The sequence below is a fragment of the Gavialis gangeticus genome, unplaced genomic scaffold (genome assembly GCF_001723915.1).
Source record: "Gavialis gangeticus isolate Ggan-Ray unplaced genomic scaffold, GavGan_comp1, whole genome shotgun sequence".
NCBI classification, from domain to species: Eukaryota; Metazoa; Chordata; order Crocodylia; family Gavialidae; genus Gavialis; species Gavialis gangeticus.
Window position 1 is genome coordinate 9145168 of NW_017728991.1, and position 23285 is coordinate 9168452.

The 23285-nt window shown below is 42.8% G+C and overlaps 1 protein-coding gene across 1 annotated transcript in view; it reads right to left on the reverse strand.

Moving 5' to 3' along the window:
- Positions 1-23285, reverse strand: part of ANKFN1 (ankyrin repeat and fibronectin type III domain containing 1) — a 108820-nt gene that overhangs the window by 49594 nt on the left and 35941 nt on the right. Inside the window, exons 5-8 of the mRNA XM_019515126.1 lie at positions 21539-21733; positions 19723-19836; positions 3760-3857; positions 1998-2088 (exon numbers count right to left, since the gene is read on the reverse strand). Of these exons, the coding sequence (XP_019370671.1) occupies positions 1998-2088; positions 3760-3857; positions 19723-19836; positions 21539-21733 (498 nt within the window). The remainder of the gene's footprint in view (positions 1-1997; positions 2089-3759; positions 3858-19722; positions 19837-21538; positions 21734-23285) is intronic.

The window sequence follows — 23285 nt, forward strand, 5'->3', positions numbered from 1 at the left end:
GTTTGCCCGCTAAAACATACAAACACGCCAACAACAAATTACTTGGAAAGCTCCATGATGTTTTCTGTTGGAAAGAGGAAGCAGTACCGCAAGATTTCAGAGATGAACAGTCTGTACAATTATACAAAAACAAAGGGGATAGAAGTGACTGTGACAGCTCTAGAGGTATTTTCCTGTTCAGGAAGGCTGGAAAAATTGTTACTCGCATCATGCTCCTAAGCTACAATCTCTAGGTGAAAGTCTCTATCCTGAAAGTCAAGGTGGCCTTCACTCAGGATGCTCCACCATTGATGTGATATATTCAGTCAACAACTGCAAGAGAAGTGTAGAGAAAAATGAATACGCCTGTACATAGCCTTCATCGATCTGATGAAGGCCTGCAATAGAGTCACCAGACAGGACTTTTTTCTGTTCCAGAGAAACTGGGTTGTCCCCCTGCAAAATGTATAAACTTGCTCTTTACATCAAGGTATGAAGGTAACTGTAGATTATGATAATAAAGAATTAAACACCTCTGACATCAAAACAACAGGGTGAAACGTGTGCATTTTAGTCTCCATACTTTTCTTAACATTTACTTTTCATTACTGTTTCTTCATGCATTCAAAGCCAGCAATGATGGCATTTATCTTTGAACCAGACTAGACGGAGGCTTCAACATCTCAAGGTTTAGCGTGAAAACCAAGGTGAAAGAACTGGTCCTGAGAAAATTCCCGTTTTCAGATGATGTGTTCTTGGTTGTTCAAAGTGAATCTTCCCAGCAAAATGTCTTGGGCATATTATTTGAATCATGCAAGAGTTTAAGGATGGCAATTAGTCTCAAGAAGACTATGATTATGTACCAAGGGGTGGAAGAACCAGTGCCTGACATCATCACTCTGGAGGAGAAATCCCTTGTTGTCATTGACAGTTTTTGCTACTTGGAGTCTACAATCAGCAGGAATCTGGACCTTCAGACTGAGCTGACTAACAGAAATGGAAAAGCAGCTAAGAATTTTGTGCATGGAATAACAGAAAACTATCAGCTAAGGTGAAGATGCAAATCTATGAGACGTGGGCTGTCATCCCTGCTTTATGGTTCAGAAATGTGGACTACATATGGTAGGCCTATCAAGAGACTGAACAGCTTCCACATGAGATGTCTGCATAAGATCCTGAAAATAAAGTGGGAAAGCAGAATACCAAACACCGAAGTGCTGGAGTGCACAGGACTGGCACACGTAGAAAACTGTTATCAAGAAGAGAAGGTTGTGATGGATCGGCCATGTCAGGGAAATGGGAGAAGACCGTATCCCCAAGAATATTTTGCATAGTGAGATTGAAGATGGCTCTAGAAAGTCGGGTTGCCCTCTATGGTGGTACCACGATGCCTGAAAAAATTATATGAAGTTGCTCGACATCAACGTAGAAAGTTGGGAGGAGCGCGCAGAATCCTGCCCAATCTGGTGGGAACATCTGGCACTGGGGGCAGCTCAACATGAAGTGGCTTTGATCCAGAGGATGGGAGCAAAGCAAGAAAGAAGAAAGCAGCATCCTACAAACTCTGGACTCCAACTCAGACAACGTATGGACCTGTGAAATTTGTAACAAGCTGTGTTGCTCTTGAATTGGGCTTGTCAGCCACAAATGGATTCATCAGGCATCTGACTAGACCTCTTATGTGTATACCATGATCCAGAGGATCGACAGTTGCCTACCATATATCTACATACACGCACACAGATATAATATGCAACAAGCAAAGAAAATTCCAACACACACACTCTCTCTCTCTCTCTCTCTCTGTATATACACACGCACACTCTGTGTGTGCATGTGTGCGTATTTGTTTGTGGGCCTGAACTTATATTTCATTTACTGCATTCTCACCTGGCTTCCCCACCTGGCCTTTGGTCCTGGACGAGTGGATGTTTACAACCTCACTTTTAAAAGGGACAGATTCTGAGAAAGCAGCAGTTAGGAATCAAATACAGTAGATGTAACAGCTCATAACCTACTGGACGGAGAAGCGGAGGCAGGAGTAGTGGCTTGGGACAGACCCCATCCTTTCATGTTGTAGGCAGAGACTTGGACATAATACCTTTGGCCCTGCAAATGAACAAAAATGGAAACAAAATGCATTAAACCTTAAATATTAATTTCTTTGCACTTTGCTTCTCTAACATGCCATACCTATCTTAACTGATATGGCCTTAAATTAATGACTTGAGAAATTCCTTCTGCTCAGTTTTATATCCTTATGCATCTGTATGGATTGGCTCACGCTAGAAGAGCTTTACTGGGGCGGGAATAGCAATGAGACGGGTTCAATTCTCTCGGCGGATTGAAGGGATTCAACCCCTGCATCCTTGCCTGTCTGCCATGGGAAGATCCCAACCTCCAGGCTACAGGATACTCCCTCCCTCTGTGCTGAAGCTGCCATGAAGAGCATGTCAGATTCAGGGGCACGGAAAGACAGTGAGCAAGGAGGAGCACAACTCTGCAGCAAAGTGCTTAGGGCACACTGTGTGCAGGAGGGAATTCAGGGTTTCAGTCTCTGATCTCACAATTATTTCCACCATTTACCCACTGCCTTGGCAGGAACCACAAACAGTGACAGGAGCAGGGACCAAAGCTCTCTCCTCCACGAGATTTCAAAGAAAGCGGAGGTAAGCCAGTGTGAGCCCTATTAAAAACCCCACCGTTCCTGTAAAGATATTGCATCCGCATATCTGTGCGGAGCTAAAGGTATAACAAAGTTCTGCCCTTAACATGCGTTCTTGGAAGTGACCGCACGTTTAGCTGATTTGTATTTTAGTAAAACTGCTTTATACTGCTGGTAAGAATGAAAAGGTAGAAGATGCAAGCGAGAGCCCATCAGCCGGGAAAAATAACGGGCTTCAATTCAAAGCTCTCTCCAGAGCAAACGACTAAATAAAACAATCTCTTCCCAAACTGGTGCTGGAAGTTTTCATGTTGTGCCCATCCCTGAACTCCCAGACAAATCTATTTAAGAATTTTAACCTTAGGGCACAGTCAGATATCCGTAGCAACCTATGCTTCAGGCCAATGGCCAAGGTTTTTTGACCCAAATCTCTGATTCAACACCCAGTCCAGTCAATGGAAAGACTCCTGTAAACTTTAGTGAACTTTGGATTGGGCCCTTAAAGAAGGCTTCCAGCACAAATATTTGTGCAACTTCTGAATGAGGCCAGCATTTGTGAACCAAAATTTGCTTCTACAAATGGTCTCAAAAGCCCTGGCAGAGCAGGGTTATAGACATGTGGCTGAAGTTAGACTCGGTAAAAATCCATGCAAATATTCATGAAAAGTTTTCTCCATCACTAACCCAGTTCTTATCTGCACAAACACACACATCCTTTCTTTAAAAAGAAAAAGACGGCAGTCAGCAACTGTGTTCCTGGATGAGGTGGAGGAGATAGACTTGTTATTTTAACCATCAGACATGGAGTCAGGACTGGATCACTCAGGAGCCTTTGATCTGCACTGAGATTATCCTGTGATCCAGAGAGCAGGGGCTTTCATTCCAATCTTTTCTGATCTCCCCATAACATGACAACTTACAAAACAGTTCATGCTGTTTGTCTATTCCTCTGTGACTCCCAGATTATGGATACCAGACATATTATGCTTAATGACGGGCAGTTGTTGCCAGAGGAATGGTACTCTGCTGTTATTGCCAAGAGGTCTGGACACAAATGTCAGGGCCCTTATATCACCGGGGGAGTTAAAGATCTAAATTAATGATTTGGCCTTTACCGTTCTGAGGCCTGTGATGATGCACCTCAAAGACTGAAGATTATCCATGATAATTTCCCCGGCCAAAGGAGAAAAGTCTTCAGAGCAGCTCCATTCCACTAGAAAATAAATAGCCAAAGAAAAGCAAATCAGATTTCAGGGAAAGAAAATTGAGGCATTTTATCACCGTGGAAATTAAGTAGCTGCCTTTTCTCCCACCATTTACTCATTAACTCCTCCGTGTGGCTAGAGCAAGACCATATGATGATTCACAGTGTTTGGTATGGCGCTCAGTTGTGTGTGTGTGTGTGTGTGTGTGTGTGTGTCTGTCTGTGCGCATGTGAAAAAATAGCTCAAAAGCTTTTCATAAAAGTATGTTTAAAAATGCTTCGGCATGCAAGTTACAGTCATTTAAGCAATTTCCTTTTAAAGAAAAAGCAGCAGCAGGAAAGAGAGCTTGTGTGGAGAACTGAGAGCCCAAGTAACCCAGCCTATACATCCAAATGGACAGAGAGCCTCTGGTTGTGCTGCTAAAGCCACATGGGTGGACCCTTGGGCCTGCATACAGCCCCCCGGCTATCAAGGCAATGCCATAGGGGTCAGAGGCATAAGGAGGGTGGCGTGAACAGGGCAACCACCTCAGGTGCAAAAAAAAAAAAAAAGAGTGGCAGCTGCTTAATTACAATTGTGATCGTGGCGGTAACCAGAAGTCGCTGCTGCTTCTGGGCCCCAGGACCTCGGCTGCATCCTTGTACTGCCGATAGCGGGGCAGAGATCTGTACTTCTGACTGCAGCGGACTCTGATTCTGTACTCTGCACCAGATCGTAGGAAAGTAGGGCTGAAGGGACCTCGCAAAGACATCTAGTCCAGCCCCCTACTCAAGGCAGGATTTCTGTGGCATAATGACAGAAGTCGCACAGACCCACAAGACAGGACATTCATTATGGAAGAAAAAAAAAATCAAGCAGTGTTGCATTAAACTGTCTTTTCCAATCAGACAGGTCCATCCTTTAGATGCAAGGATGTGGCTGCCCTTCCTGAAGTGCTCGCAAGCAGAAGAGCTGGCAAGATCAGCCCCACTGCCATTAACATTTCCCCCTTTACGCCTTGCGGAAGTGAATGGGAGCACGAAAATACTTTAAGTTAGAGACGGGCAGATCTAGGAATTCGGTTTTCAAATGAGCACAAGTGAATGGTGAATTGTGACTGCTGACAGGGAAACAGCCTATTTTTCTTAAGTGATATGCTAGGAATGGCAAATTCCCTGGTTGTAGCATAGGGCCAGTTACTACAGCAGACTCACATTTCTGGGATTTAATAGCTTGTCTGTTCACAACCCGTCTGGCTCCACGTGGTGGGCAAGCCGTCGGCCTGGATGTCTAGTTCAACAAGTCGTTGCAGAGATCGCAGGTTATAGACCAAATTCTCCTCTCGGTTATGCTCATGTAAATATGGACAAATGTCATAGACGGTCTGCATTTACATAATGGATTTGGCCCAGAGATTTCTTTCATTTTAGATCCTCAAAATTTCCCGCGGCGGCTATCATTTTCACATGTGTAATTGTCAAGAGCTTCAGCTTTTGAAACCAAAGCACTAACTAAAGAAGTATTTGATTTCAGAGCATGAAATTTTCACACATCTCAATGGCAAAGTCGGCTGTGCCCTTTTGGCATTTAGGAAAAAAAGGAACATTTCTCACAATATTTTCTGCTCAGCAGACACAGTGGTGGGTTTCCCCAGTATTTTTGCAGGGTTAGCAGAACAACAAAGGGCTTGCATGTCTTTTCTGCCCTCTGCATGGCTTTCCCCCTTCTTTCTGACTGCACCTTGTAGGCTCACATATTGCACAAGTCTGCCCTGAAACACTTTAACATTCACCACTAAGAAAAGCATATTGGTTTTGTCTATTGCCCCTTTTTAGATATAATTTCCTAGTGTTTCAGGGGGTTTTAACTACCTAAATACTGCTGCCTTTAACAGCAGTCACAGGGCTATCTCTATCCACCACTATGAAAATTTAAAGGTTATTATTGTAGCATGTTGTGAAGTTTTTGCTGAGGATTTAATTACAGCAGGGCCTGCGAGTGCCACTGTAACTTGACGGCCTGTCAGAGTTTCCATTGTAAACCTCGATTTTTTCAGGGTTTTATAACTCGGCTGTATTAAATCACTTCGGACTGACACTTGCTCTGCATCATGCTGCTAGTTCGGGCATGTTTCTCCTTTCTCTTCAACTGGAGAAGCCCTTCCTCAGCTGTCGAACGTCTAGCAAACAGATGTGCGGTCACTTCAGGCCCAGATATATTGACAGAGTGATGTAAAAAGGCTTTGGCATAAATGAGGCTTGAGTCCTGCATCTTTTGCACGTGTGTGTCCATCAGTGAGCATGCCGGGGCCCATTCTTGAGTGGGACCTTTGCAAGAAAATGCCAGCACTGCAGTAAAGCCAAAGACAGTTTCAACAGAATTTCAGATGCTGACAGAAACACTCTTCATATGTGGCAAAAATATCCCATGAGCTTTAAAAATATATATAGTTTACCCTACTGATGGAGTTGAGTGGTTTTGCATGATTTTTATTTCAAAATTTCAATGCAAAAAGGTCATTAGAACTGTCTAACATTTTCAAAATGGTGAGTTTTGGGGTCCATTTTTCATAAAAATATTGATTTTTGATGGAATGCCAGTCCCTTCCATGAAGTTTTTTGCTGAACGTTTTCATCAGTGCAGTTTGTGCATATATATATTTGCTCAGCCTTTATTTGAACAAGCTGTTTTTCACATTTTTGATCAGGTCTACTAAACAAGGTGATGACACAAGAGAGAGCACAGTTTTTAAAATGGGAAAAATAATTTGCAAATGATGGAGCCTGTATTCACTTTGCGCATACTGCCAATCTCTACCCTACGGCTATCTAGCTAAAAATAAGTCTAATTTCCCCACTTTGTTCTTATATGGAACTTTTCATCAATAGATTTCAAGGACCTTCCAAAGGAGTTTGGTATCATTTCCCCCATTTTACTGACGAGGAAACTGAGACGCACATTAAAATCATTTTACTGCATAATTAACTTTGTTCTATGGCTTATTCGTTTACTTCTTAGTATTTTCACATTGCACAGTCTCAACAAAAAGAAGCCAGTTTGCCTGTAGCACAGAAATTGTAACATGGTAGGACTATAAAATATACAGCCAAATCCACATCCCATACGAGTTATAGGGGGAGCCTTTCTATTGACGTCAATGGGCACTGCATCAAGCCCACAATACAGAAAAATAATTCAAGAGCCTGATGCTTATTGGCGCATCTTATCAGAGTGCACTGAGATGAGTTGTGTAAGCCCTTTTGTGCTATATAATTTTTACTGTGCAAAAGCCTGGTTGGAATGAACAGCTATCTGGCACCATTGATTTAAACATGATTATTTTTCCCATAATATGGGTAACAGGAAGTAGCATGTTGTAGAAAGGTACTGCATGACAACAGAAATCATTGCTAGTATGATAACGTTCTGGAGGAACTCCATTGAAGGATACTGAAAAGGAAATTGAGTATTAATGTTGTATCACAAGCCCCAGCTATAATCTAGCATTCACACAGATGGAAGGAGATGCAGAACCCGATCCCTCATTGCATTACAGCTTCTGCATGTCAAAAAGGCTGCGAAACCCAAGTGGATCTGCTCACTGGAGAATGTCTCTAATGCACTGGTCGTATAAGGGCACAAACTAAAACGTGGCCAGACGTTGGGAATGTGCTTTGCCTTCCCAAAAATTGAAAGTTTGAGGTGAACGATTTCATCACTTATTCTTGTTACTAAGCCTCCACTGTCAATGGGGATTGCACAGATTGTGGGTATGTACTGAGATATGCACTTTGTTACTTAGCTGCTGAGCCACCAAAGAAACAATGTTGCTTTTGAGTGTGTAACACAGGGGCGGGCAATTATTTCGGGTGGAGGGCCACTTACTGAGTTTTGGCAAGCCATCGAGGGCCACATGACAGGCAGCCAGCGGCAGATAAATATTCATCTTCTTAATTTTGGGGGGGCCCCATGGGCTGGATAGAATGGCCTGCCGGGCCACATTCGGCCCCTGGGCCACATTTTGCCTACCCCTGAATTTGTAACACTTAGACACTGCCCATTGGAAGGGTTTTTATTTATCTTAGTTTTGGAATAATAGGTTTAGAGGTAAAATAAAATAAAACAAAACAAAACAAAAAATAAAACAATAAAGACATTCCCACTAGATTACAACACTTTAAAGATTGGCACCGTTACAGCATTGACTTAGAGCTGGCAGATATTTTTGATGAATAACTTCTTTGCTGAAAAATGCAGTTTTGGGCTGATCAAAACAATTAGCTAACTCATGCCAATTCAGCGACTGGCTTTGGCTGACCCCCCCCCAAAAGGAACTGGAAACATTTTTTAAAAGTCAAAACATTTCACTTCCGCATTTTCAGAGTGAAAAATGTCAAATTTCAGTTTTCAAAATAATATTGTTTTGAAATTTGCCAAAAATGATTTATAACGAGAGGTAATTCCCTTGAACATATTTTAGTTGACATGAAACAATATTTTTCTTTGCTTTTTCCACCCCCTTTTGTTTTCCCAAGGACATTGGAAAAAATACAGTCCAGACTGACCCCAAACAATTTTTGCCCGTGATATTTTCTGTTCCTGCCAGTGAACTAAAAACTTAATTATTTGCACATCTCTACAAAAAACGACTTGTTGGAACTTTAAGAGAGAACAAAACCCAGCCTGAAAGTCAGCACTTGAAAAGTATGATGAGTCTGACTTGAATCTACAAAAGCACAAGCACAAAAATTTCCAGATGAAGAGGGTCTTTTATAAGAGCTCAAGAACAAGAGCTGGTCTTATAGCCTGTGCTGAGCTGTGGAGTACCCGAGTGCGGCTGGGCGAGTTAAGGAAGGAGCATGCTCCAGTCCTGTTCTCAACACCCGAAAGGCCTGCTTTGTCTTGAACGCTGAATGTCCTGGCTGTTGCGGGTTTCCATCTGACACTTAACGTTATGTCAGAGCACGTTTTTTTTTGTATTTAATATATGGGTGACTATGTGTTTTTAATGAAGGTGCCCTGTATCCCAGAGCTAGCAAATGCATGATGTGTTGCTGCGATCGCCAAGATAAGTAGTAATTTTTAAATAAACAGCAGTATAAACAGTTACATAAAACGCCTGTAAATTGCTGGCATATAATTTTAGACTGGCTTAAGTTATGTAACCTACTTCTGGCCAAGATTTTTTTTTTTTTTTTTTTTAAATATCCAATTCATCCACTTTACAATTTTAGAATAAAGGGGCAGCCTTCTTTTCACCTGTTTCTTTTTAAAACAGATCACTTTGTAGATGGACAGACAGACAAGAGGGAACCAACATGTCCCAATCATGGGCTTATTCAGCAACGCTGGGGCCCCTCCTCCTGAGTAATGTACACTGAAAGCGTCTGCCCCAGCAGCATCTTTGCCACTTCTGACATTTGTTCTCACTTGTACTTTGGTTAATCACCAAGTTGTTCTCTGAATTCATTAGATCCAAAGATTTTATGTCATGTTATGAAGATGATGTGATTTAGTGAAAGATCAGACCAGACAGGGATTCTGGGTGCTATTCCCACCATCTATCGGTGACCTGCTCTGTGACCCTGGGCAAACCAGCGGGTCACTGCTGCTTTTCACACTTATCTGGAATCCAAGCTCTTTTTGGGGTGAGGACTGTTTCCTTCCCTCTCTTCTCTACAATGCTCAGCCTAGGGGGCCTGGATCTCAATTGGGATCTGCAGGTGCTATCATAAGACAAGCAATAAGAATTACACTGTGTGCTATGTTGCACAGAAATGTAAATGCAAGCTGTAATGTGGCTCAAACACTCCCATTAGCCAATGCAGAACTATTACTGCCTATTTTACAGCTGCGGAATTGAAGAGGTTAAGTGGCAGCAAGCGAGTGTTTGAACAGCTACAACCCAGGAGTGCTGAACACCTTCATCTGGCCAACAATGTCTGACACAAGCAGTTTGGCTCTTAAAAAACTAAAAGCACTCCACGAGTGGAAAATTCCCTCATTTTGGTCTGAAATACCCTTGTTTTATTTGTGTGTGTGTGTGTGTGTGTGTGTGTGTGTGTGTGTGTGTGTGCGTGCATGTGTGTGCATATGTGTATATATATGTGTGTGTGCATGTATGTGTATATATAGTGTGTGTTTTTTTATATATATATATATATATATACACACACACACACACACACACACACACACACATATACATACATATATATACATATGCATATATATATAAAATTATTATTATTATTATTTTCTTTTCAATGTATCTTCACATCTGGGAATCCAAGTGAAACGGGGACAGAAGTCAGAAGGGCCACAAAGCTAAGGGAAGGAACTTCCAGGATTTCCTTCAGCCCGATACTTCATCTCCTCTCCACGGCGCTGCGCAATCTGTTCTGATGGTTTTGCCCAACGAGGGCTAGACAGGACTCGCTCGTGAGAGGTGCTGCTTGCTTAGATGGCTGTGTCACACTGCTCGGGCCCCACCTCTCTATATGCTGGACTCTCCACCCCCTGCAGTGCTGCCCTATTAGTTTGAGCAGAAACACCAATTCAGTTTCTCCATGTTTCACTGGCACTAGATCACTGGATTAGCTCACTTGCATTAACGAGCTATCTTCCTTAGGCAGTTCCCTAACACATTAGTATCTAATGTAAAGAAGTTTGTACTAGTTGAGGTTTTTGGTGGTAAGGCACTTGGAAGACAAAAAAAATCTATAAAGTGTGCACATTATTAACTATTTTTTTCAAAGAAAAGACTGGTCAAGAAATACCTGGGGGTGTTGCTGGAAGAGAAGCAATAAAAGTGCATTCAAAAACTAAAAGAGCAGTTAAGCAACTGTACTCCAAAGTCTGTGGTTGTCTTCGATCAAGGAGCGCTAAAGGAGCCCAGACACATGACTTTTTAGGGAGATGTGGCGTTGCAGGTACACTCAAGGACTGCAGGATGTGGAAATGATTCCCTCTTTGGCTTTTTGGGCAACATTCTGCCTTTCTTGCCTATCAACAAGTTGTTATCACCACTTGCTTATCTAATTTACATGAGTATTGTGAAGATTCATTAATTGATTATAGTTTGCAAAGCATTTTACGTGGCAGAAAGCAATCCAGGACTAAGCGTGATTGAGAAAGGTAAAGCAGAGGGAATTACTTTTTTACTTGGCCTTAGATAGGAATGAAGGCATTGGCCTCAAGGACCCTTGTTTGACTCTCACTGACATCATTATTCACTGAATCATATCAATTACCATTTGATGGTCTGAAATTAGGGTTCAGTTCAAACATCCCTACAAATTGTATCCTTGATCTTTCAGTATGATACTGTGCAAAAAATGATTAATTTGATTCTTGGATGTAAAAAGTAGATACGTCAAGTAGAAGCAGTGGAATTATCTTGCCTCTGTATCTAGCATCATTAAAGACTTTTACCAGAATCCTGCATGCAGCTCTGGTGTGCACACTTCCAGTATGTGAAAATACTGGGAGAGTCGAGGGAAGGCCATACGAGTGATCCAGTCAGTGAACAAACCTTCCTCCTGATGGAAGGTTTAAGGAGCTCGACTTACCTTATCAGAGCAAAGAGTGGGGACTGACTCAATCCCTGCGCATGGAACAAGAGAAGCATTGCAAGATCGGTGCCTGGAAGTTGCAGTTAGACCACACGCTGGAGCAACTTGCCAGGACGAAGCGATGGTATATAAGATGAGACTCCTGCTCTCCTGGAGTCATTGCTGCTCACGTCCCAAACACAGCGGCAACCTGATCTCACTCTTCATTTTACCATGAGGCCAGGTGTTCCCTCCTACCAGCAAGGGTTTCAAAGAGGCAGGTAAAAGACATGTCTCCCCCATAGGCCAGTGAAAGAGGAAAGGACTGAGAAGAGAGAGAGAGAGAAGAAGGTGACCCAGCCAGGCTCAGCTACGCATCCAGATCTCAGATAAATGTTTGCCATTAACCCGGGGGCTTTCCAGTCTTCCCTCTGCCACTTCTCAGTTAAAGACAGCCCCACATGTTATGCTGGGAGTATGAATATGTTAAAGGTTGAGAAATGCTCTGATACTATGGTAATGGGAACCACATAAATATCTAATACAGGCAGGCAGATCCATTGCCTCCCAGTGTGGGCTAGTGGTTACAAAGCCACAGTTGAGCTCTGTCCAACATGGGGTCTGAGTTTCAGTTATACTATGACCAATGTGCGCCACTCTGGCAATGCAAAGAAGTTTAAAAGTGAGAGCAAATTAGATACTAGAACACAGAGGGAAACTTAGTGTGAGGCTGACCAAAAGTCGGCGTGTCCTCGAAAAGCATAACAGGCCCAATCTTACAAATTTCCATTCGCAGCAAGTAGCTTTGACTCATGCAAGCAGCTGTACCAAAGCCAGCGGCACATCTCAGGAAAATAAAGGCTTACTCACGAGAGTAGACCACGCATGCCCTGAGCTCCGACTCTTTCTAAAGCACAGCATATTTAGAAATGCCAATTAAAGAGCACGCTCATAAAAATACCAACAAAAAAGTCACCTAATCTGTACAGCGTGCACATTTTGATACTGGGACCTTTCATAGCAACATCAACAGAGAGAAAGAAAACACAGAAACATCCACCCACTTCCATTGTTTAAGTCAATTCCAGTTCTTTTCCTTACTGAGTTTTTTAAAAAAGGACTTATTTGTACAGAACATGAATTGCTTATATGTAGGGCTTTATTTTTCCTAAGTTAATCCCTAAATTATTTTTTAAATGCTATTAGATAGTGGTCAGGGATCAAAGAAATTCTCAGCCCAGCATGGGGGCTGCCTAGCTGTGAAATGCTGCTTTCACCAGAAGAAGTACAAGAGAGCGGAGATGGAGGAAGAGGGTCGGGGGCGCTAGAGAGTGCAGAAGATAATGCAAACATAAAAATGGCCCTGCTCACAGAACATCACTTGCTGCTTACTGGACTGGCCTTACTGGGAGCACAGAGAACTTCTCCATATGGGGGAGGTGATGCACGAATGGGCATAGGTGGAAGCAGGGCTAGCATGCAAGATAGTTAAATGCGGTTTGACGGCTGCTGGGACCGAGAGAGAGAGGAAATTGGATTTCAGTGCAGTAAAGTCCTGGATCCTGCCAGTTACAGCGTGGTTTTTTGGATGGTTTCAAGGTCCCCAACATCCCAAACTGAACAATGGGTATCTGGGGAAGGGGCACAAAGATCTCTGCCATGGTGTCCTTAGAGAACACCCTGCCAAGCATCTTACTATTAGTTGGTGGGTGTCAAGTTCCTGAGGGAAATACCCCCAACCCCACAGATCTGCAGAAGCTGGAGCTAGTCTAAAGGGGCCTGGCCTGCCTAGTTGACAGGCAATGGGAGCTGGAGGAATGCAAATAAGGGCAGCAAACGGCAGGTCTTGAGTTCTAATCCTGCCTTGGCTGCGGACAGTCTATGTAAGTTTGGGCAATTTATGTAACCTTTCTATCCCATTTTCCTAATTGAGAAAATACAGATAATAGCACTTATCTGACAACATCAAAGAGGCACCATAAAGGTTATTCAACTAAAGCTTTTACAGTTCCATAAAATGCTTATTTATGAATATCATCTACTTAAAGGTATAAACCTATATTCTCGCACACTCAAAGGGAAGATGGGATCAGGCCATAAGTGTCTGGGTTTTCTCATTGCCATTCATCTTGAGCTCCTGCTCAAAATAATCCTAAATCACAAATAAAAATAAGAACCAGTGAATGGAGTATTTTCTGTTTTATCAACTGCAATAACCTTCATTTAATATTTAATCCCAGAGGGATGGTCTCGCTAAATACTTGCAAAGTAATCAGAAAGACTATGCTTTTTTTTTTTTTAAGTCCAAAGCATACTACAAAAGCTGAGAGGAGTTAGAAATAAAAAGGTTTGTTTTAACATTACACATTTTTGTACTTGCTGGGCATAAAAATAGAAATCAAATTGCACAGTCCTGTTAGCTACCAAAATATAATGTGCAAATAAAGCGCCCAGGAGACCTAATAAAATGCCATAAATGAGCTACTGTAAAAATATCAGGCCACACCTATTCTGCAGGATAAACTCCAACATGTTACAAAGAAATGTATTCTCCTTCATTTTTAATGGAGAAAAGAATTGGTTTGGGGATAGAAAGAATGAATTTCAGAATCTGCAGAAATACTGTGATTGGTTAGTAGCAATGGCATAAGGGCCCATTTGGATGACAAATGCCAGCATGCTGGGTGCAGAATCAAGTTATGTGGAATCTGCTGCAATAAATTATAAACGATTCATGGAAATCAATATTAAAGCATTATGCTTTCCCACGTAAGGGCCCAATCTTACAAGCATATCCCACTTCCCTCAACTCCCCCAGGAATCCAAAAGAGCTGAAGTGTGCTTTTTTGAATCTCATATTACATTTCCTAATGTGATATGGTAAAAAGATGCATGTGTCATAACTTCATGTAGAAAAGGGGTATATGTGGAAATTCCGCTGAGACACAAATTAAGTGCAGTATCACAAGAACTACCTGTGTGTGTCCATATATAAACAGGCAGACAGAAGTCAAGGGGATTACTAATTGAGTGAGGATGGGTTTAATGTGCTACATCAAAGGAATTCCCTAAGTTGTTTTAAAAATCTATCTGAGATTTCTTTTCAAGTCAAAGTATTCAACAAAAGCCCCATATTTACCTCAAATGGACTTTGGAGCAGACCTGTAGCTCTTGGGCTAGATACAGACAGTCAAAAAGCTGGAGGCTCAATCAATTCAGTCTTTGCAGGTTAGTCTAAGATGCACGGATTAAACTGAAACAGAAGTGAACAGGCATTTCCCTTTGATTCAGGAAATGCAGCCACAGGCCTGTAGTGGCTCAGGCCAGAAGCTGGGGGGTGCTAAAGCACGGCTCTCTGCCTGTGTGTTTGCTGCCCCTGAGGTCTCTGAGATGTGCAGTCCAGACTTACAACCCCAGGACTCTGCAGGGTTGCTCATCACTTCTTCCTGCTTCCAGGTGCCTCTGGGATTTATAGTCCACAGTCACAGCCAGCAGTAAGTTTGAGCAGGTGAAGGGGTGTTTACCCCCCTACCTGGCCCCAGCCCCAAACGCCCCAGCCCCCAGCTAGGGTTTGCCTGGAGGGGCGGCAGATTCCCCCTGCCCCCAGACCTCACTGCATTTCCCGCTGGGCTTGGCTCCCCCGCCCTTTGTCAGCCAGCCCTCACTGCTCCAGCATGGGAGCAGAGGGGTAGGGCCAGCTCTGCTCTCTGGAGCAGACAGCACAGCCCAGGGCTGCAAACCGTCTGGGATACTGGGGGGCTCTCGTTTAACTTGAACCAGGAAGGGGTCTGGGACAGAAGTTTCAGAAACTAGTTTGAAACAAATCAGTTAAGTCTGATACTACATTCACCCAGGTTTGTCTTAAACCAGTTTCAGCCAGTCTGAAACTGGTCTATGTGCACTGAACTTGTGTTCTGCTACAGGTTTAAACCAGTTTGTGATCACTTCAACAACCTTGTGTAACTTCTCTCCCTAGCCTTGGTGAAAGGCAAATGATTGCGAGCCAGTTACACTGAAGTTTGATGGAGTTACAGAATATCTATAAAATAGGCTCACTGGAGTAATATTCTGGAGATCCCAGATTCTGACCTTAAAAGGTTCCTCTTGTTGGTGCAAGATGGCATTTCACTCTCCAAGGCCCATTCACTCCTTCTTCCAAGACTTCCAGTGCCAGTGCTGGGGTTACGTGGGTGCTTATTTCTCAGAGAAATGGGCTACACCCAATACAAACTCATTTCACGTACCACCAAACCAGCTGTCTGGTGGGAATGAATTTTGGCCTCTTACTTGGGACTTGCACGATACTAATGCAAACCATGTTGAGGAGAACCACAAATTGCCCTGGAGGAAGGGAGGCAGGGAGTAAGGTTTTTTGGCAAAAGCTATGCGAGAAATAACTGTCTTTTCCTGATCTAACATGACTGGCTGACGTTTTCAAAAGAGCTACAACACTGACATGAAATAAGAATGTTTTTTCCATCAGGCGGGAGCCCTAGGCGGCTGTCAGGCCACATGGACAAACAGAAATGTGTAAAATGGTTTGCCAAGAAACAAACCAAAAGAAGGGCAATGCATGGGGATAAAGTAGCCCAGACAGTTTCTCATCATCAGCCCAACTCAATGCCAGGCTGGGAAGTGACTTCAAACCCCCCAGGTGAACTGCGGGAAGCTCTATTAGAGGCAATCCTCCTACTGGAAACGCATTTTTTGTATCTTGGCACGTGGGCCCTGGGACTGCTGTCTCCTGAGAGGGTAGAGTGGCTCAATTTGCCTAGTCAAAGGAAGCTCAGAATTTCTCTCTATTTACTAACATACCTTCAATCAATCTAATTAGTCAGCTTTGGACACCGTAGTTGTTTCTCCATTTCTCACCAAGAGATGGATTTGTAGAATATGTCTTTGTTTGGGAAAAACTGATAAAGGAAATGAAGTATACATCGAGCCTCTCCATATTTCATATTAAGTTTTCATTAGTGCCTATTCTTAGCTCTACCTCTATTCTTCTGTCTTATCTGAATCCTTAAACCTCCCAACACAATGATAATGACTTCTGATAGGAGTGTACACTGTATTGTGACACCGCTCAAGAAGAAGTAATGCGCATCTGAACCTGGACCTGTGAAGGGGCAAAGCAAAAACAAATCAAATTTAAGGCAGGGAGAGGGGAGCTTCATTTTTTTTTCCAGGTTTGCAATGCTCTATTGCCATTGTTGAATTTCTCAGCAATATTTACAAAAAAAAATCATCTTTTGTCCATGATGATGAAAAGGGCTTTTCATTTAATTAAACTGATTTGTGGTTGTGTGTGCATGTGTGTGTGTGAGATGCATGTGACACTCATTGCAAGGGTAACTGGTTAAAGCGGTGGCTCTGAAAGATTCTGGGCCTGTGAACACATACCATCAGACTTCATTAGGATCACATCAGGATCTTGCCTAAACTGGAGGGTTTTTTGCATCCAAGTAGTCACACTGCGGTAGCTCTGCTGGGCAAACATGTAGCATAGAAGAAGGCACCGGTGTAAAAGTAACACACCCTAGTAAGACTCGTCTCAGCTTGAGTTTGCAGGAAGTCACTTTCTGTATCAGTGAAGCACATTTATCCCAGGTTTTCACCGGTGTGAGAACAAGCAGTATAGCCAAATCCAAAGTGTTTGCAGAAACAGGTGCAAAGTTTGCCCTTAGAGCATGATTAGCCAAATAGATAATATTTAATGAAGTATTACCATGCTTGGTGAGCTTCCTAGACCTTTGTGATGGACCTGCTTTTGAATTTTCCCCTCCAGCTTGGAGAAGATTACTACTATCATCATTGATTCAAGCCTCAACACATTTTACCAAATTACAATATACAAGGGCAACACTTCACTTTTCAGCCATCGCCATAATGCACCTTTCTCTGGAGAGAAATTAAGAGGATCGCGCCAGCAACTTTAAATAACAGTTCAGCGTAGAAGTAAAGAATACCCCAGCTCCTTAAGGAAACAGCTTTACCCCTTGAAGAAATAGCTCGACAGAATGCGATCACTCAGCTGGAATCCAGCTGGGACACAAAAGTCAACACCTAGCTATCTAGTGTGATTAAATTAAATCTCTTAATGAAGCAAGCTGGTTTCAGCGGTTGTAGTGTGAGGGCAAAGTATCATTCTCCTATATTAATATTTGTAAATGAGGTAACAAGGGAAACCTTGCATGGAGAAAAACAGCCAGCAGATTTAGACAATGTTCTGCTACAAGTCTCGAAACAACATTGAACAGATAGGGATTTGGAAAGCAGTCTTCCACAATGCAGAATCAAGCCACATACCAACCATTTTTAGAAACAGATAATACTGTATATTAAAAGGAATTGCCAGCATGTGTCTCATGCAATGAAGATCCTTAGAAAATAACATTATGAGCATAAGAAGGGAGGCTTGACCAATGACAATATATTACTAATTCTTCTGGTGCCTTTTTTCTGTTAAATTAAGTATTAACCTAGTAGGAAAAGGTATGATCCTCAATTCACAAAACACATAAACATGTGCTTAATTATGCTTTTGGCTAAAAGATCCTTGGTCAAAATTATCAAATTTTGTTTATGGGAGAAGCGGCTCTTACCTGGTTCTACTAATTCTTATGAGAGATCATTTGAAAGGTTTATTTCATGGCCCTTCAAATGAAAAAGGATCTCACTCCAAAATGTAATAAGCAATTTTACATGCAGGGCTTAATTGATCCCCACCAGTTACTCAAGACTCATTAAAGTTTTTGGGGGGTTTTTTGCTCTTTTTTTTTTTTCCATCCAGCCCTATTCTGGCCTCCAGGGTAAAAGGACTTTAAAAGAATATTTTGGTACACTTAATTGTTATCCTAACCAGACAGAAAACAACTGGCAGTGTGGAGAACTCAAACAAATGCATGAGAGAGCTAGTTAGTACAATTTACAAAAGCTTTGTCAAGTTGGATAACATTTTTTTGCTTCCGCACTTACTGAAGAGGACAGAGGATAGGGACAGATGAACAAATTATATGGAGCTAAAAGGGAGAAAAATTAATTTACCATGTATCAGCCATTCTGTCCTATCTGCTTCTGTCTTGTAGTAAGTGGACCCTGAATTGGAGCAGCTTCCCCCTTAATGAAACCCCCATCCCAAAAAACCTGGTGCTCAGAGAACTGCTTTGCCAGACTCAAGTCCCTCCTTTGCCTAATTCACATCAGGGGCGAGCCTGGCTTTCCCATAGCCTTTGGCTATCCTGGGCTGGGGCTCTTTCAACATCTTCTGTTAGAGCAGATCTGTTACATAACATTAAATCTTCACTGAGTCCAAAAGAAAGAGAACAAGGCAGGCTAAGTCTATATTCTGGGACTTATGGCTCATGTGTAGGATGAGACCCACCTTCAAGTCTCTTCTCCAATAAAAGTGCTCCAAAAGAGGATAGTGAGAGAGACCCAGCAAGGACAAGTTGCAGATACCCCTTCTATCCAGCTCTGTGATAGCGGCCTGGAAGCCCTAAGATTACCTGCAAGAGGGGGCCTCTCAGGCTCGGGCCAGATATCCCGGGGGCAGAGAGGCGTGGTGGGGACCCCCCCTTCCAAGAGCTAGAAGCAGAGGACTGCTCCATTTAGTTTGGGGAAAACAGAACGGGTACATGCCAAAGACTTTTCATTCTGGAAAAGCAGAAGGCCCTTTCCAGAGGAAATCCCCGAAACTCTAGTTTTTGTTCTGATTTGGAATGACACTTTTGTAAAGAAAACGTTTCAAGCTCCTGAGGAATAGAAAGTCCTCATGTCAATTGGCTCTACTCGTCGGGGCTATTCAGATGGAAGTATTTTCCTATTCATTCCACTTCAGGACAAACGGGTGCCACCCAAAATGTACTGCTCTTCCAGGAATGATGTGGCAACACTGGAACAGCTAAATTGGCGGGGCTGTGATGCTGCTGCTGCCAGCAGTATCAGCTTCCAGAGGCATTTCTTTAAGGAATGGAGGTGTGGGTTTGGCATACGCAGGCCTACACATGTTTTAAGGAGCACACAGACACTGAAGCTTAGCTCATGTTTTCTAGCAGGCTCATCTTACTGAGCTGATGTCTTAACCACAATGATTCAAGCAAACTGCTTCAAGAGATCCTTGGGTAATGGCTTGGGTAAACGGTGCGCCCGCGTGCATTTGTAATCCAGAACTCCATCCAGATATCTCAGTGGCGCAAAGTTAACTAAGGAAATATTTCCATCCAAACATGACTTGGAAAGATCTGAGAATGGCTTAGAAAAACAGCCCCTGAAGGTAAACATGAGCGCTAAAGGGCCTGTGCATTGTTAAGAAAGGAAAAGGAAATGCATCCAAATCCAGTACCTTTATATTTGGTCACTACAGCTGAGTTGACGCTAAGAGGTTCTTGGAAGGTGACAGTGAGTGATGTACTGCTTGTTACCACGAGACAGACGTTGGTTGGCGCCTCGGGGGCTCCTGGGAGAGAAGAAAAAACATCAGATCCTCAGCACAACAAATCCTATTCAAACAATGTTTTTGTGTCTTCAAAGAACCAACTGAAAACCACACGGCAATTGTGAGCTTTGGTTTGTAGGTGTTTGTGTTCTCTGCCTTTTGAGCATTTTAATTAGTGCCCCGACTAACTATATCCTGCAGGCACCATTTGTTTCTATCATGGTCTTCAGTTCCTTTGGGTTAAAAAGATCTTCCTGTATGTATGTAAGCATGTAACTCAATAAAACAGAATAATGCTAATTATGCCCATGAACAAGTCCTATAAATCTCTTGGGGTGAGGGGAAAGAGAGAGGGGACAAAACCACAGAGAGCTAATTAAACCTTTAAGGCTTCCCTGAAAGATTTAAATCTATTAAATGACATGTTTCTACATTACCAGGATTCAGAAATCACAAATATTATCAGGGCCAACTGTGGTCATTCTAAAATGTGTTGCTGACTGTGGCCATAAGTGTCTTTAAAAATGATTAGTTTAAAGAGTATCAGTCAGCTTTGATACAGGAAGCTTAATGTAGGTTGTATTACTTATCGTTTGCAAAAATAACTTTAGGCCTTCTTGAACCTGCAAATAATTTGGAGGCAGCTCCGTGGGTGAATGAAGACTATGCAGTTATCCAGTTTTTTACATTTTATTTAGGATGAGAGAACTGTGAAAACTACTGTGAGTTAAAGAAAAACAGAGTGGCTAAGGGCAAGGGCACTGGCCAAGGTCTCAGCTAGTGTCAACTGTGTTAAGTGAAGCTACCCTAAATTGTGAACGTGGCTTGTATCTTTTCCATTGTTTTATTGCAAGTAATTAATACAGCCATATTTGTTCCATTCTTTGTATCACACTACACATCTATCTCAGCAGGTTTAGTACGTGATAACCTTCAGGTTGTTATTTTTCAACGACATTTTTGTAAAGGTAGTTTTAAGGATATTAGTGGCTGTGGCTCAATTACAGTTCGTGCAGCAAAACAAGCAGAATGCTTGTACCAACAGAATGGTTTCAATCCCTGGTTTATTCCTTTCCGTGGGCCGCAGACTACCTAGCTTTTCGAGCTGATTAAAATACTGTCCAAATTTTGACTACATTTGTCAAAACATCAGCTTTACATATGCCCACAAGTGTGTGCGTGTGTGTATGGGGGAGGGGAGAGAGAAGATTCAAAGTTCTTTGGGAGAAAAATTAAATTCCACAGTTTGACCAAATGTAGAGCTGCTGCAATGCTTCTCAAACTACAGTGAAAAAAAGGTTGGTTTCCCCCCATGCATTCTCCCCTCCTTCCAAAATGGCTCCATTTTTCAACCACCTCGAATCACGTTCAGCGAAGTCAGAAGGAAAACGCCAAGGGAAAAAGGCAAGGAAAGGGATGTGTGTTGGCGGCATGAGCATTAGACGTTGCACCGAGAGCTTGCTGGCCTGATCAGCCTGTTGGCTCTGAGCATACAAGTCCCTGTACATAAGTGTCAGGAGACTCAGGCCTCTCCATTCGAATGCCCTTCAGTCTCAGGCAAGTCAGTCATTTTTTGTCCCTTCATTTTCCCACCTATAACACTTACGTGTCTCACAGGAGGATCAGGAGCATTTGTGAACATAGAGAACCACTCTGCCAGTGCAACTTAGTCCCGTTTGAAGAGCACTCCACAGACTCCCATAACCACTTCAGTGCTACTTACTGGCATGTTCGTAGCCTGCTTTCATTCGCTTGTAGAGTCGGTATCTCCACTCCCACGCTTTCAGCTGCTTCTCTTTTTCTGCGCTGTCCATTCCAAGCCCTTCACTCATCACTTGTGCAGACAGTTCGTTCACCCGCTGCTGGGCTTCCTGGACCAACGTGCTCAAATGCGTCAACCTGCTTTCCGTGGTAACAACTGTTGGAAAAAAGGAAACGTTAATGATGGCTGGGTCATCTTAGCTCCTGGCACACGTTCATTTAAAGATGCCATGGATCCCCAGTGCCCATTGGAGGAGGGTGCAATTGTGGTATCAGATCCCAATCGTGTCCTTTCTTCTTGTCAGTACAGGGGAGCCTGGGGGTCATGAACATCTTTTGTGCATAGGGATCACCTTTTATAGGAACTGAAATGACCTTGCCACAGTACATGTTGCCAGAACCATGTACACCTATAGTCAAGGATGGCTCACAACATTTCTAAGAAGGCAAAACCTTCCAACTTTTGGACCCGAGACTGTGACCTGTTTTGACACAAAAACCACACCGAAGGGTAAAAAATGACTCCATATGGGATATAATAAAACCTTTCATAGATCCATTGATATTCTGTTATATCAAAAAGTTAATCCAGGAGCTCAGCAGTGAGCATCATTTTTGCATCAGAGTAAAATAAAATAAAAATCAACAGAGGTACTGTGGTTGGCACATGTGTATTACCTGCACGTTTTTAGTCTTAACGTAGTCTCTCTCACAGTGGACTTTAGCCAGAAGTCCAAAAAACCCCCTACAGACTAATGTGAACATGCCATGGGATTTTTAACAACTCCTGGAAGAGAACAAGGGATTTTTCAACACCTCTGACATCCCAAAGATCTTTGAAGAATGCTCATCTCTTACGCTTTGCTTTCCAAACCTGGCGTGCAGCCACGCTTCTTCAAGTATTCTTCATATGGACATGAGACAGATGGCCATGCTACCTGGAACCTGCTGGCACCTCCAGAACGAGCTATCTTTTGTGAGGCCACAGGGTGACCAGACTTCCTGACAAGCGTGGTGTGCAGAGGAAGATTTTATGGGTGAGAACGTCAGCTGATGCACTTACCACTTCCTTTGAGATCCTGCTCCAGAGTTGTTGGACATTGGAAAGGTGTCAAATTAGCCAGTGGAAACATTAATATTATTTTTATTTAGTTCTAGATGACCAAGCCAAGGATAAATGAAGAGAGCTGAAGAGAGAAACAGTTGTCTAGCATAATGACAGCAGTGAATGTAGAGAGAAGTCTGCCTTCCTTTTAATATTTTAATGTAAATGTTCAGCAAGCTGCACTCTTGGCTGCCATGTTTAAGTGCCTAAAAGAATATCAGGGTTTCTGCACAGATGTTATTCCACATGAGACGGGGAAAGGGAGTCTTTGCTCTCCATGGCTTTATCCCATATCCTGCTTTTGTATTTTCGTGTGGCAATGAAAATAATGAATCCGAGAGGTGCATTAACTCCCTCTGAGCCTTCTCTTCTGGCTAGTACTGTATAGTCACAAGAGAACCCAGTTCATGGTAGGGTTCCTTTCTAGGAGGGCTGCTCCTAAAGACACATGAACCGGGCTCTTCGATGGCTGTCTCCTTTCAATTCTTTCCATCGTAGGTAGGAGGTGTGATGACTCCTGTCAACCAGGCCATCTTTGTTGTTCCTTTTGCTGAAGGTCTGAGGGGGATGGAAGAGGATGTGCCCTATACAATCCACAACTTCT